Source organism: Anthonomus grandis, chromosome 2, assembly GCF_022605725.1.
Source record: "Anthonomus grandis grandis chromosome 2, icAntGran1.3, whole genome shotgun sequence".
Taxonomy (NCBI): domain Eukaryota; kingdom Metazoa; phylum Arthropoda; class Insecta; order Coleoptera; family Curculionidae; genus Anthonomus; species Anthonomus grandis.
The window spans coordinates 32531723-32544974 of record NC_065547.1 but is presented as its reverse complement, the minus strand read 5'-3'; the positions used below and the strand labels follow the sequence as shown (position 1 = coordinate 32544974).

The 13252-nt window shown below is 32.3% G+C and overlaps 1 protein-coding gene and 1 long non-coding RNA gene across 3 annotated transcripts in view; one reads left to right on the top strand and one right to left on the bottom strand.

Annotated features, from left to right (window-relative positions):
• Nucleotides 1-2393: 2393 nt before the first annotated feature.
• Nucleotides 2394-13252, bottom strand: part of LOC126750260 (hormone-sensitive lipase) — a 37242-nt gene continuing 26383 nt past the window's right edge. For both annotated transcript variants that reach the window (XM_050459818.1, XM_050459819.1), the window contains exons 7-8: nt 2740-2865; nt 2394-2683 (exon numbers count right to left, since the gene is read on the bottom strand). In XM_050459818.1, the coding sequence (XP_050315775.1) occupies nt 2585-2683; nt 2740-2865 (225 nt within the window). In that variant the 3' untranslated portion in view covers nt 2394-2584. The remainder of the gene's footprint in view (nt 2684-2739; nt 2866-13252) is intronic.
• On the top strand, nt 6639-8980 carry LOC126750261 (uncharacterized). Its single transcript, XR_007665656.1, has 4 exons — nt 6639-7189; nt 7757-8222; nt 8281-8424; nt 8679-8980. It is a non-coding gene; the product is annotated as an uncharacterized LOC126750261 (long non-coding RNA).

Sequence of the window (13252 nt, the reverse complement as noted above, 5' to 3'; positions counted from 1 at the left end):
TCTATATAATTTATTAAATTGAGCATCTGAATACATTTCAAATGGGTCAAGAAATGAACAGTACATCCTATTCCTTCTATCTGCCAGAGTTTCAATCTCTTCCAGTGCATCGACGACGTTTCTTTGCACAAGAATGTTTAATCTTGCCATTTGATAATTGTTTTTTTTTTCAATAAACAACAAGAAAACACTACGAAAATACTTAACCAACTCACAAATTAAAAAAAAAACAAAGGCAGTTTAAAATCAAAACAAGACAAGTGGCAGAATCGCACACGAACTTTGAAATTCGAATGGTATATACCCATTCGAGACACCGCATACGAAGCGGTCGAAAATACGAATATCGATTTTTCGTGCGAAATCCTCTAATTTCGTATGCGAATCAACGTCGAATGGTTTAAAAAATACGGCCCCTGGGCCGGTGTTGAACCAGCCCATTTCTTCAGGCTCGAATCCCATCTGGTTCAGTTGCTCTTTTATGTCCTCTAAGTTGAAATTCCTGTCAAAGCCTGTCAGGATAATGTTTAGTTTCCTATCTTCCTCAAGGAAGAAGGAGTGGAACTCCATCTCCCTTTCCCTGCGGAGTCTTGTTAAATTGCGGTCGGGATTAAAATCGGGTCCTGAGCAGTTTTAGCGAAAAGCGCTAAGCCCAGCCTTTTCTTTTGAGTTTTTGATATATTAATATTGTTTTCAACAATTAATTTAAATTTCATTGGTCAATTTGAGGTATAACCCCTAATAAGCACCTTTGGAATTTTAGAAATTTTGGATTCGGCGCTTTTCCCTTTTCCAGCTATTGACAGGTGGTTCAGAGGCATATACAAGGGGTTTCTTTTTAAACCCTTCTCTCGCTCACTGTCCCGTTCGTTCTGTTTATCTTTGTTGATTGTCTCTGAGGGACCGGGCTATTAATAGTCATTATTTTTTGGTTCCTCTGGGTCAGATACTTGCATCTCCTCTTCCCGCGGGGGTAAGGAGATGTTTGCATCCTCCCTGGGTCTTTTTCTTGAGTTTTCATTTTGGTTTTGACTATTTTTCTGGTCCTCCAGTAATCTCAGATGTTTTATAAGCTCTTTGTTATCAGCTCTTAATTTTTTGTTCCTTTTGATTACTTTTTCAAGTTTAAAGATCATTTCTAAGAGCTGCTCATTAAATGTTATTTTTTTGTTGTTTAGATGAGCAATTTGTTCCTCTAGGGCCTTTAGTTTTTCGTTTAGTTCGGCATTTGTTTCTTTTAAGGTTTCAAATTGATTATCTTTTGATTTAAGGAGCAGCTCCTATTCGCGAATCTGATCCTAGTTTTTTATTTAATATTTTGTAATATTAAGCATTGAAGCTGTTGTAATTCTACAACAGATAAAAACTAAATTCAACACATAATTGAAATAATTTTAATCAGCGGCAACGTCGTTTTTGTACCATGACGCAAACGGTTTTTTGATGTTATATAAATAACCGCCACAGTCTCGTCTCCGTCCAGTCGCAAGGTGGAAGACACGCTCACAGCTAATCAAATTTGAACTTGGTTGTTTTCTCTTCAGTTGAAAAGAAAAGAATGTAATTACATTGACTTTACAACAAAAAATCGCTGCAGAAGTTGAAGACGATTGAGTGAAGCTGTAATCGGTCCCCATGGTGGAGTAGTTCATTATTAAAACCTTAAAATTGTAAGTAAGGTTTCTCCTTCTAGAGGAGAGCGCTACAAGTGGTTGGCGCAGAAGAATCCTACCCATCAGATGCCTTGCCGGATCAATGATGAACCATCACTCGAGCTCACGCCTTCTACCGGAATCGGTTCGGGAGTAAAGGATAGAATTTGGGGTTTGGAGTATCTTCTTTCAAGAAGAAGTTTTCCGGGTTTAAGTGGATAGGGATTGCCTGCTAGAGTGTTACTCCGCTCTTGTTTTTGTTTTTTCTTTTGACTGGTCCATGGATTCACCGTCTGAAATATCCATTTCTGGCTTATGGCGTTGTCATCGTCGGCGGTGATTTGGCCTCCCCACTGACCTTGGTGGGCGAGTTGACGCTATTGTCCGCCGTTGGTATCTGATATCTGGTATTTGTAACTTGGTCCTCGTTTGATTGTTTGGATAATTGTGACTCTGTCGTCTGCTTCACCTGTACTACTGAAGTCGGCTGCTAACTGCTGAATAATCAACTGCCCAAACTGCTGAATGAAAAAATATAAGAGTCGTGGTTATGTGAAACTATGATGGAACGAGAAATTGGGAAATCAGCAAAGGAATACACTGACCGAAAATGTCTTAATCACACTTTGACCATGTTGAAAGAAACATTACAACAGAATATGTAAATTTTGGTGGATCCTTAGCAGACAATCTATGTTAAAAGGGTGACTGCCTGTGAATACAAACAATAACAGTATGATATAACTGTCGTAAACGTCTGTATATACTTTATTGCCATTGAAGGATATTACATAAGCGCCAATTATACAACCATAACCGCCTTTCGTGCCACAATGTCATAATCTAAAATACTATTTAAAAAAAAAACAAAACAAGAAAAAACGTACAAAAATACCAATAATTTAGCAATAAATAACAATAATTTATAGTCGTTAAGTCTTTCTGGGTCGTAACAGATCTTTATCCATGGCGAGGAGCTCTTGCATTCGTTGCACGCACAGTTTCGAACCCTCGTAGGCATCTTTGGAAATCTGAAAATTCACTGAGGTTAAATAAAATCCGTGAGGAGACTACGCCATAATCTCACCAAGGAAAAGTTCAAAAATCCATGCGGTAAACCCTCTAAAATGTCCAAAGTGACATTGTTTCCCACAGCCTTTAACCGTCTGGCGAACATTATACAATCGTCAAGGCACGGATCCAGTTGAACAGTCTAAAATAAAAAAGCGTTTTAGTAGAGTCTAAAATGTAGTAGATAAAATTCGATGTTATAATTTAGTCAGAATTTTAAATGAGAACCAAATTACGAGACAGTTTTACCATGAATCTAAACTCTTTATTTTTTACTCTCGACACGTATTTCTTCGGGAAGATTAAAACTAAACTAAAAACTACTTACAAATGGCCGTATACACTAATGGTGTAACTAATAGAGCCGAAAATGCAATGAAGCATGGCCGAACAAATCTTAAACACTAACTAAACTATTTTAATTGACTATAAGGGATTGGACCTTTATCCCTGTTAAGAGTGTTTTTTTGATTTTTGAATATTGCTAAACTTTCGTAATTACTTAAACCAGTTAATAACAATAGAAAATTAGATGCATACGAAAGTTTAGCAAAAAACATTCTTAACACGGATAAAGATCCAATCCCTTATTAGTTTTACCACGAGTTTTGGATCGTGCTAAAACTGTCTCGTTGAGTGTCACACCAAAGGTTCCAATCATAGGACTATTTAAATGAGATACCCGATATGTATTTATATAGTTGCTATACCCAACACAAAAATACTTTTCGAGGAATAAAAGCTCAGATCTTTGGCTGTATGGGTAGCAAAAAGTTGAAATGGTAAAGTTGCATGTTTTCATTTCATTTTAGAAAATTAACCCAATTTTCTATTTCTACTTCTAATTTCTTTCGCGAGGGCTCGAATTTAAGCTTAAATAAGGGTTTAGAGCTATATACTTTTGAGGAAAGATCGATATACAGGGATGGTAGAAAATTTCGTAAACAAAAATATCGATATAAAGTCCCACATCACAGGCAGATCCACTTTGTTACTAATGGAAATAATATGGATACTGTAACGCGTCTAATAGGATTTCTATTGATGTTGTTAACGGCTACACGTCTGTAAAGTACCATTTACCAATGCATATGTGCGAACCCTAAAATATTGTAAGTGCTGAAACTCCAAAGACATTCATTAACTCAAAAAATGTATGAAAGATTTGTAGCACTATGATGTAAAACAATTTTAGTAATATTTTTATTTTCTTTATAAGAAAAATGCAATTGTGTTGATTTTAAAATTCTTTCTCCGCCATTTTCTGTTGTCCACGCCTCCTTCAAGTTTGTCCACACTGTTCTATCCTACGCCACCTAAAGTCACCTGTTTCCTTGTTGCTTGAAATCCTCGAGCCACTTCCTCTGCGATCTGCCCACGCTTCGTTTTGTCTGTCTTGGTTGCCAATGTAGCAAATGATAAGTATCCACACAGTTTGATAGCCTGGCCTGCACGGTAGACCAGATCATAGGGTTTATTAACGCCTTTTTTTACTGCAATCGATAAATAATAGATCTTTTTAAATCCGAGAATTATCTTAATAACTCATCGCAAGAATTAACATAATCTACTTCCGTAAACTGTTATTCAGCTTATAAAAGGCAAAAAACCACTGAACAAACTCTAAGGACCCTTGAAGCCTACAGCGAAGGAGGAAAAAAAAATGTAAGAATTACAAATGCAATGTTGTATTTTGTATGTAAAAATTACCAACCAATATCACTTGTAGAAAGGTCAAAGATTTCAGAACCTAGTAAAACTGCTTAGTGAAGATCTGTATAAATTGCCATCCAGGAAAACGATTACAAATTAATTGAAAAGAAAATATAAAGTTAAACAAAGGCTCTGCTTGAGTAACGGATGAAGCAAAAAACCTCAGTATAGCGACAGAAATGCTATTTGGAAAAAAGGTCTCTGGACTGCTTCGCACATCAAATCAATTTGGCCGCAGACAAAAGCATAGCAGTATGTGAAGAACTGATAAATCGAATAAAGAAAATGAAAGACATTTTCACTTGGTTTAAGCAGAGCTCGAATTTGGTGGAATTTTATTTATTATGCAATAAATAGGTTTTTCGAGTTAAAGAAAATAATCAATCAAAAAATTATTCGATATCTGTCTACACCATGTATGGTAAATGCGCGTAAGGCACAGACACAAGGTTTTACTTTCGTCAGAAGCTGCTACTAGGCAAATGTCTGGAGAACAGTATACAACAGTGTAGTAATACCAATTATTTCCAACATGATAAGAAGCATTCAAGACATATTACCAGAATCTAATGTAGCAAAAGAACTGTGTCGTGATTTGAGTGTCACACCAAAGGTTCCAACCATAGGACTAGTAAAGAAGCTTTATTTAAGGTGTACTCGAGGCGTTTTGGATCTGCGGAACAAGTCCACTTATTATGTGTTTATACAGTTCCTTATTCGCCAAACAATTAATATTTTACATGATTAAAGATACATTTTTAGTCGAAATCCGGTTAAAGAAAATGTATTTTAGTTTCCCATTAAATTGTGGAAGAGTTGTACGAAATTTACAATATGATATTCTGGTAGAAAATCAAAATAAAACTTTAAAAAATTCAAAATATTTTTTTAAGTTTTGAGAAGTTGCATGCACGTCATTTGATCTATGGGGAGCGCACGAGAAAATGATCAGAGAAATTAATAAGGCACAGCAAGATACATTAAATCCATCAGAATTAAGTCTTTACCTTAGAACCCAGTCATATAAGCCCTGGATATGATCATTGGCGTTCCCCAAGGTAGTATTCTTGGCCCATTGCTCTATTCACTTTATAAATCATAGATTACAAAAATAATAAAATATTGTAAACCCCATAACTACACTGATGAAACCCAAATTTATTTTTCGTTTAAACACACTGATGTTGCTCAAGCCAATCAAAACATTAATACTGATCTTAGCAACTTACTGGCGGAAATTCAAAAGCTACATTTAAGAATTAACTCTGATCAACAGCTATTCTTTTCTGTAGCGATAGCCATAGAGCTAGCCACAGCCCTTTTGAGTAATATAAAAATTCAACTTAATAACGATAAAATTATTTTTAAAAACGGTGCCAAGAATCTTGGTATGGTAATGGATCAGAAATTAACATTTAAAGAGCATATTACGCTCAAATTAAAGACTGGATATTTCACTTTAAGATCTATTTTTTCCCAGAGACATTTTTTAAGTGTCAACAATAAAAATGCTTTGCGATTCACTTGTATTATCACCAATTAACTTCTGTGATACAATCTATGGGCCCTATCTTCAATATTATGATTCATATAGAAGACAGAAACTCCAAAATTCTTGCCTTAGGCTTATACAGGGTGTCTCACGACGAATAGACGCGATCGATATCTCGGAAACTAATTTTCAAAAATTTTGAAAATTTGGCAACATGGCACAGTCGATGGGGGCTACACAACTAAAATATTTTGACAGTTGTGACGTTTCCGGTTATACCGGAAGTAGGTGTCAACTTCGTTATTTTAAATGGAACAGCCTGTATATTTTTACATTTTTGACTTTTACGTGAAATTCTAAGTATATTTTATGTATAATGTCCTATACCTAAGTGTAACCGTTTTTGACATATTTTTAATTTCATGTCAAAAACTATGTTTATATGCCCTAACATAATTACCGATTACTCCCTTTTAGTAGCCTTCATTTATTGGTTAGTTTTGGTTTTATTTTAGAGGAAGGACCACTTTAAAAGACTAATATAATATTTGGCTAAAAAAAAGATACAGGTGGGTCAAAAACTAGCATTAAAAATTAAAATGAAAAAATCATTAAAAGTCAATTTTTTTAAATGGAAACCCCCTATTTTTATAATTTTTTCATAAAGGTAATTAAAAATAAGGTTAACTTTGTATAAGGTTATCTACTTAGAACATTGAAAGGCTAGAATTAGTAAACAACAACTTTGTTTGAGTCCAACATGTGCACAGGGGCAAGAGGGGTGTTTTGTTTACAAACATATTTGCCGATTCTCTGTTGTCAAGTCGACGCAAATTTCCAACGGAGGAAATTTTTAGCTATATTTTAACAACCATTATAACGTTAATTTAACTTATTTGTGTTGTATTTTATAGGAAAATTTAAAATAAAAAGTATAAATACTACAATTAACCTATTTTAAGAATAAATATAATATCCTTAAGCCAAAAAAAACAAAATTATTAACATTATTATCCCTAAAACTGCTTCTAAAAAATTTGAAGCGACAACACCGAAGCTTAAGCGCCTGAGCCATACGCGTAGTGTCATCTGTCAAACGGCTTTTTGTTTATTTTCGGGATTCGTGTATTTTCTTTAATTTTCGGTTTCAAAAGGAAAAAGGCCACATTTTAGTGTTTTTTTAAATTGCTAGGATGGGAAAAACTTGTGTCGTTTGTGCCGCATCATGATAAAAAGGTGATTCAAGCCGATCTTTTCACAAGTAAGTACCGATACTTCACAACACATCATAACATCACATCATGGGGTAACCATCATCATAAACGTAGAATAGGGGATCTTATAGATAAACCTAATAAAAACTTGAATGTGAAAGTGTGCGTAAAATACCAAAATATTTATATTTTTAAATCTAAATATTTTTTTGAACATATTCATCTATCAATAGGCTATAAAAAATATAAAACTAGAATTTTGTCCCTGGTTTTATTACAGGATTTTATGTTTTTTTTTTGTTGTTTTGGTAGAAAGAAGGCATACCTAATACCCATGTACCTATCTATGTATAGTTATGTTTTTTTAATATAGACATTAGGTAAATAGATGAAATTATTAATTTTTTATTGCCTTTAAAGAATTTTGAAATTTATTTAGATATTGATATCTATGTATAAAGTTAATTTTGTCTTTCCCTAAAATTTGGTCGATAATTTTTTTTTGTTTTATCACATTGCAACTTACAATAATATATATAGTAATTTTCACCACATATTAATTCATTACTGTAATTTTTTTTGTTTTTTGATTAAATATCAAATACTTATCATAGATTGCCTAATATATGCCCAAAGGGAACAATGGATTTTATTAATGGAAATCAACACAATTAAACAGAACATATTTGTTTGTTCAGATCACATCCTTAGAAGTGATTTCTTATATAAGGAAGATAATATTATCAGTAGCCAGACTTTATTAAAAAAATGAGCTCTACCTCAAAGGTAATTTTTTTTAAATATATTTTTCTAGTATAAAAAAATCGTCAAAAAAAGGATTAGTGTTACTCATATAAGCTTTATTTATACCTAATACTTATTAAATTAGGTATGTATGTAAAACTATTTTTTTACTAGGATTTCTGATGCACTGGTTAAAAACACAGCAGCCGATAATTCAGTTAATTTACCAAGTGATTTATCCTTCAAAGCTGCAGGGGTAGCTTTCCTGAAGAGTGAAAAAACTTCTTTAGCTTCCAAAATGGTATATAGTACAAACAGTGAAGCTAATATAGACAAGTATGGATAATTAAAATAGATTAATATTCTTGATACACCAAATTTTGTATAATTACAGATCTGATCATTCATCATCAACAATAACTGCATCTGAGATTAATAGTTCTACAGTAACCGTGGGGTCTAGGTCAACAATTACTATTTCTCATCCAAGCCGTTTTTGTTTAACTGCTACACATTCCCTGACTCTGCCAAGGAAAAGGTAAAAATACACTCAAAATAGACTACTAGTTTTATGCCATGTATCATCCTATTCTATATATCTTATTTAAAAGTGATATAGTATTTTATTGTGTTATATTTGTTTAATTAAATGCAATTAATCAAATGTCTGATATTACAAAGATTCTTTATAATAACATACATTTTATTGATCAATTGGACTATTATAATACATTTTTTTAATTTTTTCTTTTTAATTTTGATAATACTATATTTTTATGTATATTATTCTAGGGTAAAATCAAAATGATATCCTGAGGACCTAAGCACTGATGATTCCACCGTTTCAAAAGCTAAATCACTTGTTACCAAATTATGGAAAAAAAATAAAGAACAAAAAATTAAAATTCGAAGATTGCAATAAACAAATTTGCCCCAAAGAAATTGAATTAGATGTCTCAATTCATTATTTAAATACTTCGAAAAAGTCCAACATACTACATATTTTATTTGACTTGTAAAAGTACTTGTTTGTATATTACTACTAATAAACTAATCTAATCTATTGTACATAGTCTTTATTCTTAGGTAAGCTTTGTTTTTTAGTATAAATTAATATGATATAATATTTGGTATTAGGTATTCTATAGGTCACTGTTAAATGTCTCAAAACCATTGTACAGGCTAAATACTCATAATAAAAATCTTATAACCTATAAAAAACCTGCAACTCCTTCACAATTTGAACATCCTTGTAGTTTTAACTCTTCCGCTGAATCAATACTGTCCCTTTGAAAAAGTCAGCACCATAGAAGTATATATTATGTGATATAAAGTAAGTGATGTAAAACTGAGTTTTGTCCAATATAATAATAATAAAATTTTGCAAAATGTTAATAATTTGTGTCTTAAAACATGATTTATTAAGAAATCTATAATATTAATAAAATATTTAATTTCCATAAAAATGCTTTGACAAAAATGGTGCCTTTTATTAGGACCTTCCTCTAACGAAGTTCGTTAAAAAAACACATAAATAGCTCATAAATGGTAATATTACTTATACTCAAACTCTATAATAATTAATAAAAATTTATCAGGTAAATATTTGTTGACGACGTCACTGGTAGAGAGTGCTTGTATCAGTGGCAACAACAATGCGATCGAGCGGCGTTGCGATGCCATTACCGTTTTCTCGTTTTTTCGTACTTTATTTTCATTTATTTAAAGTTAATATTGACTTCAATATAGAGTATTTTATCAAATTTGTTTTAAAAAAATGCTTGATATTTTATTAAAGGCGAGCAGTAGTATTGTTTTGAGCCTTCGGAAACAACTGAAAATTTTTATGATATTATAAAGTGATTTTTGCCATTTATCTATAAGCATTTGGCATCATTGCATCAGAGATGTTGCAAGCAAACAAACCTGTCCATAGTTCCACGGCATGCTACTTGCCTTTCAATGTTCTAAGGTTATCTAGTCCAAAAATTGATAGTTTCCAAAATATTGGCAGTTTAAATTTGGCCTAATATTAAAAGCCGTATAGTAACACGGCTCAAGGATTGTTGATTAGTTGGGCATGACGGTTGTCATAGTAACCGCTAGAAGCGGCAGTAAGACAATGGATTATATGCATTAAATTTATAAGTTACTTGCTATTTAAGTTTTCTTCGTAAAAGTGTAATTTAATTAAAAAGTGTACATTTCTGTTATAATCCATTATCTTACTGCCGCTTCTAGCGGTTATTATGACAACCGTCATGCCCAACTAATCAACAATCCTTGAGCCGTGTTACTATACGGCTTTTAATATTAGGCCAAATTTAAACTGCCAATATTTTGGAAACTATCAATTTTTGGACTAGATAACCTTATACAAAGTTAACCTTATTTTTAATTACCTTTATGAAAAAATTATAAAAATAGGGGGTTTCCATTTAAAAAAATTGACTTTTAATGATTTTTTCATTTTAATTTTTAATGCTAGTTTTTGACCCACCTGTATCTTTTTTTTAGCCAAATATTATATTAGTCTTTTAAAGTGGTCCTTCCTCTAAAATAAAACCAAAACTAACCAATAAATGAAGGCTACTAAAAGGGAGTAATCGGTAATTATGTTAGGGCATATAAACATAGTTTTTGACATGAAATTAAAAATATGTCAAAAACGGTTACACTTAGATATAGGACATTATACACAAAATATACTTAGAATTTCACGTAAAAGTCAAAAATGTAAAAATATACAGGGTGTTCCATTTAAAATAACGAAGTTGACACCTACTTCCGGTATAACCGGAAACGTCACAACTGTCAAAATATTTTAGTTGTGTAGCCCCCATCGACTGTGCCATGTTGCCAAATTTTCAAAATTTTTGGAAAATTAGTTTCCGAGATATCGATCGCGTCTATTCGTCGTGAGACACCCTGTATTTGGCATAACAAGAAAAGAGCATAATATATCTCAAGCTAAAGCAGCGTGGCTAAATATGGAAAATCGACGATTGCTGCATTCTGTTTATTTTTTTATAAGGTGCTTAAATGGGAAACTTCAAAATATCTAGTTGAGAAATGTGACCTGTCGAAAAGATATTCACAATTGAAATATAAGAAGAAAAAATTTATTAACTATTCCCTCTCACAACAAAGAAATTTTTGTAAAGTAATTTTCATATGTAATAATCCATCTTATAAATAAATGTAAAATATTAGACTCTGCGAAGTCCGAGAACGTATTTATAACCAACTTTAAGAGGCTCAATGCATGAATTTCCTATTTTTAAACTAAATAAAAATAACTATGAATATTAATGTGCAAATAATATTTTATAATAAAATTTGCATACGACTTTTAATTCTAAGGCCTCAACAGAATTTGGGGAAACTTCTTGAATGTCTCCCCTGAGAGTCTTAATATAATGGCCTATTGGCCACTCATTTCCATTATTACTATGCACGTACAAAATTATATTGTTAAGGGTAACGAATAATATTCTTATTTATCTGATTTACATCTAAATAACAAAGTGTTATTCACTGTTTGTGTATCTCTTTTATTTGCGTTTTGAGTGACTTAAGTTTTTATTGTTATTATTATTATTATTATATCAATTAAAGAAACCCTTTAACTTTGATAGAAAACAAATTCTGTAGAACAAATTCTACTTCATCTAGCTGAATTAGTTGAAAAGTTTTTAGGTATAGTGGCGATATCTGTGTCGTCTAAGCGACTATTTTCAAAATCGGGGCAAACAGTGCGGCAACAAAGAAACGGACTTAAGATAAAGTTCTTGTCAAAATTATTATTTTTATAAGAGGTTTTGGGATATAAAGTGCCTTAACTTCAAAACGAACCACACTTAATTAAAAAAAAACACGTCAAATCCGAAATACACGGGAACATTTAATTTAATTTGTCAATCACTTCCTGACCTCCAGCTAACCTCACTTTGATATGACAAATGGGAATCTCCATCGTGTGACACATCACTGTAAGCAGCATTAAAATATCTTGTGTGTTTTAGTGACCCAGTCAATTTGTTTTTTAATTTTTAAGGGTTTAGTTGGATAAATGGTCAAATAAAATCCAAGCTTTTCAAATTTTTTCCTTTAATTGCCAACGTTTCGGCCTATATTAGGCCTTCTTCAGGGCACTACAAGTTTAAAAAAAAAACATAGTAAAAACACATAACGGGTGGTGCGTCGCCGAGTGGAACATAGGAAATCCCATGTAAATTTTAAGGGAGTCAATTATTCTAAGGCTTCCCTGTACATTTTATAGAAAGAATGTAAGATAACTTTTTGAAGACACCAATCTGGCAAACCCTTGTGCAAAGTTTCAAAAAATTTTAATAAGCGAATCTTGAATTGAGGGGCCCGGAAGTAAAAGGGTTCATGTGCACTTTTTTAAATAAATCGTCTGCAGAATATCATACCCAAAGGTTATCCTAACTTCGAGGTAAAATGATTCAAGCTCATGCAACGTCCCCTGGCTCCATCTCTCGGAATCTTTGAAAGCATATCAAAATATCCACTAGTAAGGTATCTGGTAAACTGATTCAAGTGCACTTGAACCATTTTACTTCTAAAGTTTCGACAGCTATTATTGTTTGACGGTTGAATGTTATTGTCGTTTGACTTAGTTTGAGTTAGAAATACATTTATTTTGCAGTGTTGTTAGTGTTATATCAACAAGCGAAATGAGTACCGACTGGGAAAGCGATGGTAAGTACATTAATTTTGTATAAAATAATAAAACTTAGATCTTTATGAATAACAAAATGTTAGGTTAGATTATTTTAAAAATATTTTACTTTCACGCCTGCATAAGAAACAAGGGTAGTTTTTTAACGCGTTTCATAAACCATGTTTGGATTATGACATTTTTCCTTATTCCTTTCCCGGCTCTAAAAATATAAACATTTTTATTGTTCGACTGGAACTGTTGTATCTACTGCAAAAATGGAAATTATAGTCAAGATAGTGTAGAGTTAAGGCGTTTGGGTCACAATACAAAGTAATTACTACATTAACGGGATGGAGTCTCAGCACAGTCTAAAACTTTTTTTACTTGAATTTATTGCAAAATTATAGCTTTTAAGCTACAATATTAGATACCTGTTTTAAAAAAAATAGGGTGTTCTAATCGATGTTTTCGCGTTTAATTTTGATATCATCTGCAGGTTTTCTCTGTTTAATTTTTGTTTTTTTTTTACAGAAACTGATTCGTTTCAGACTGATGAAGATTCGAACTATGTTCCTAAGAAAAATGAAGAAGTAGAAGGCCATGAAGAGGAAGAAGTTGAACATGAAAATGAATATGTACATGTAACGCCAGCAAAAACTAGACAAAGGAAACGACGTCA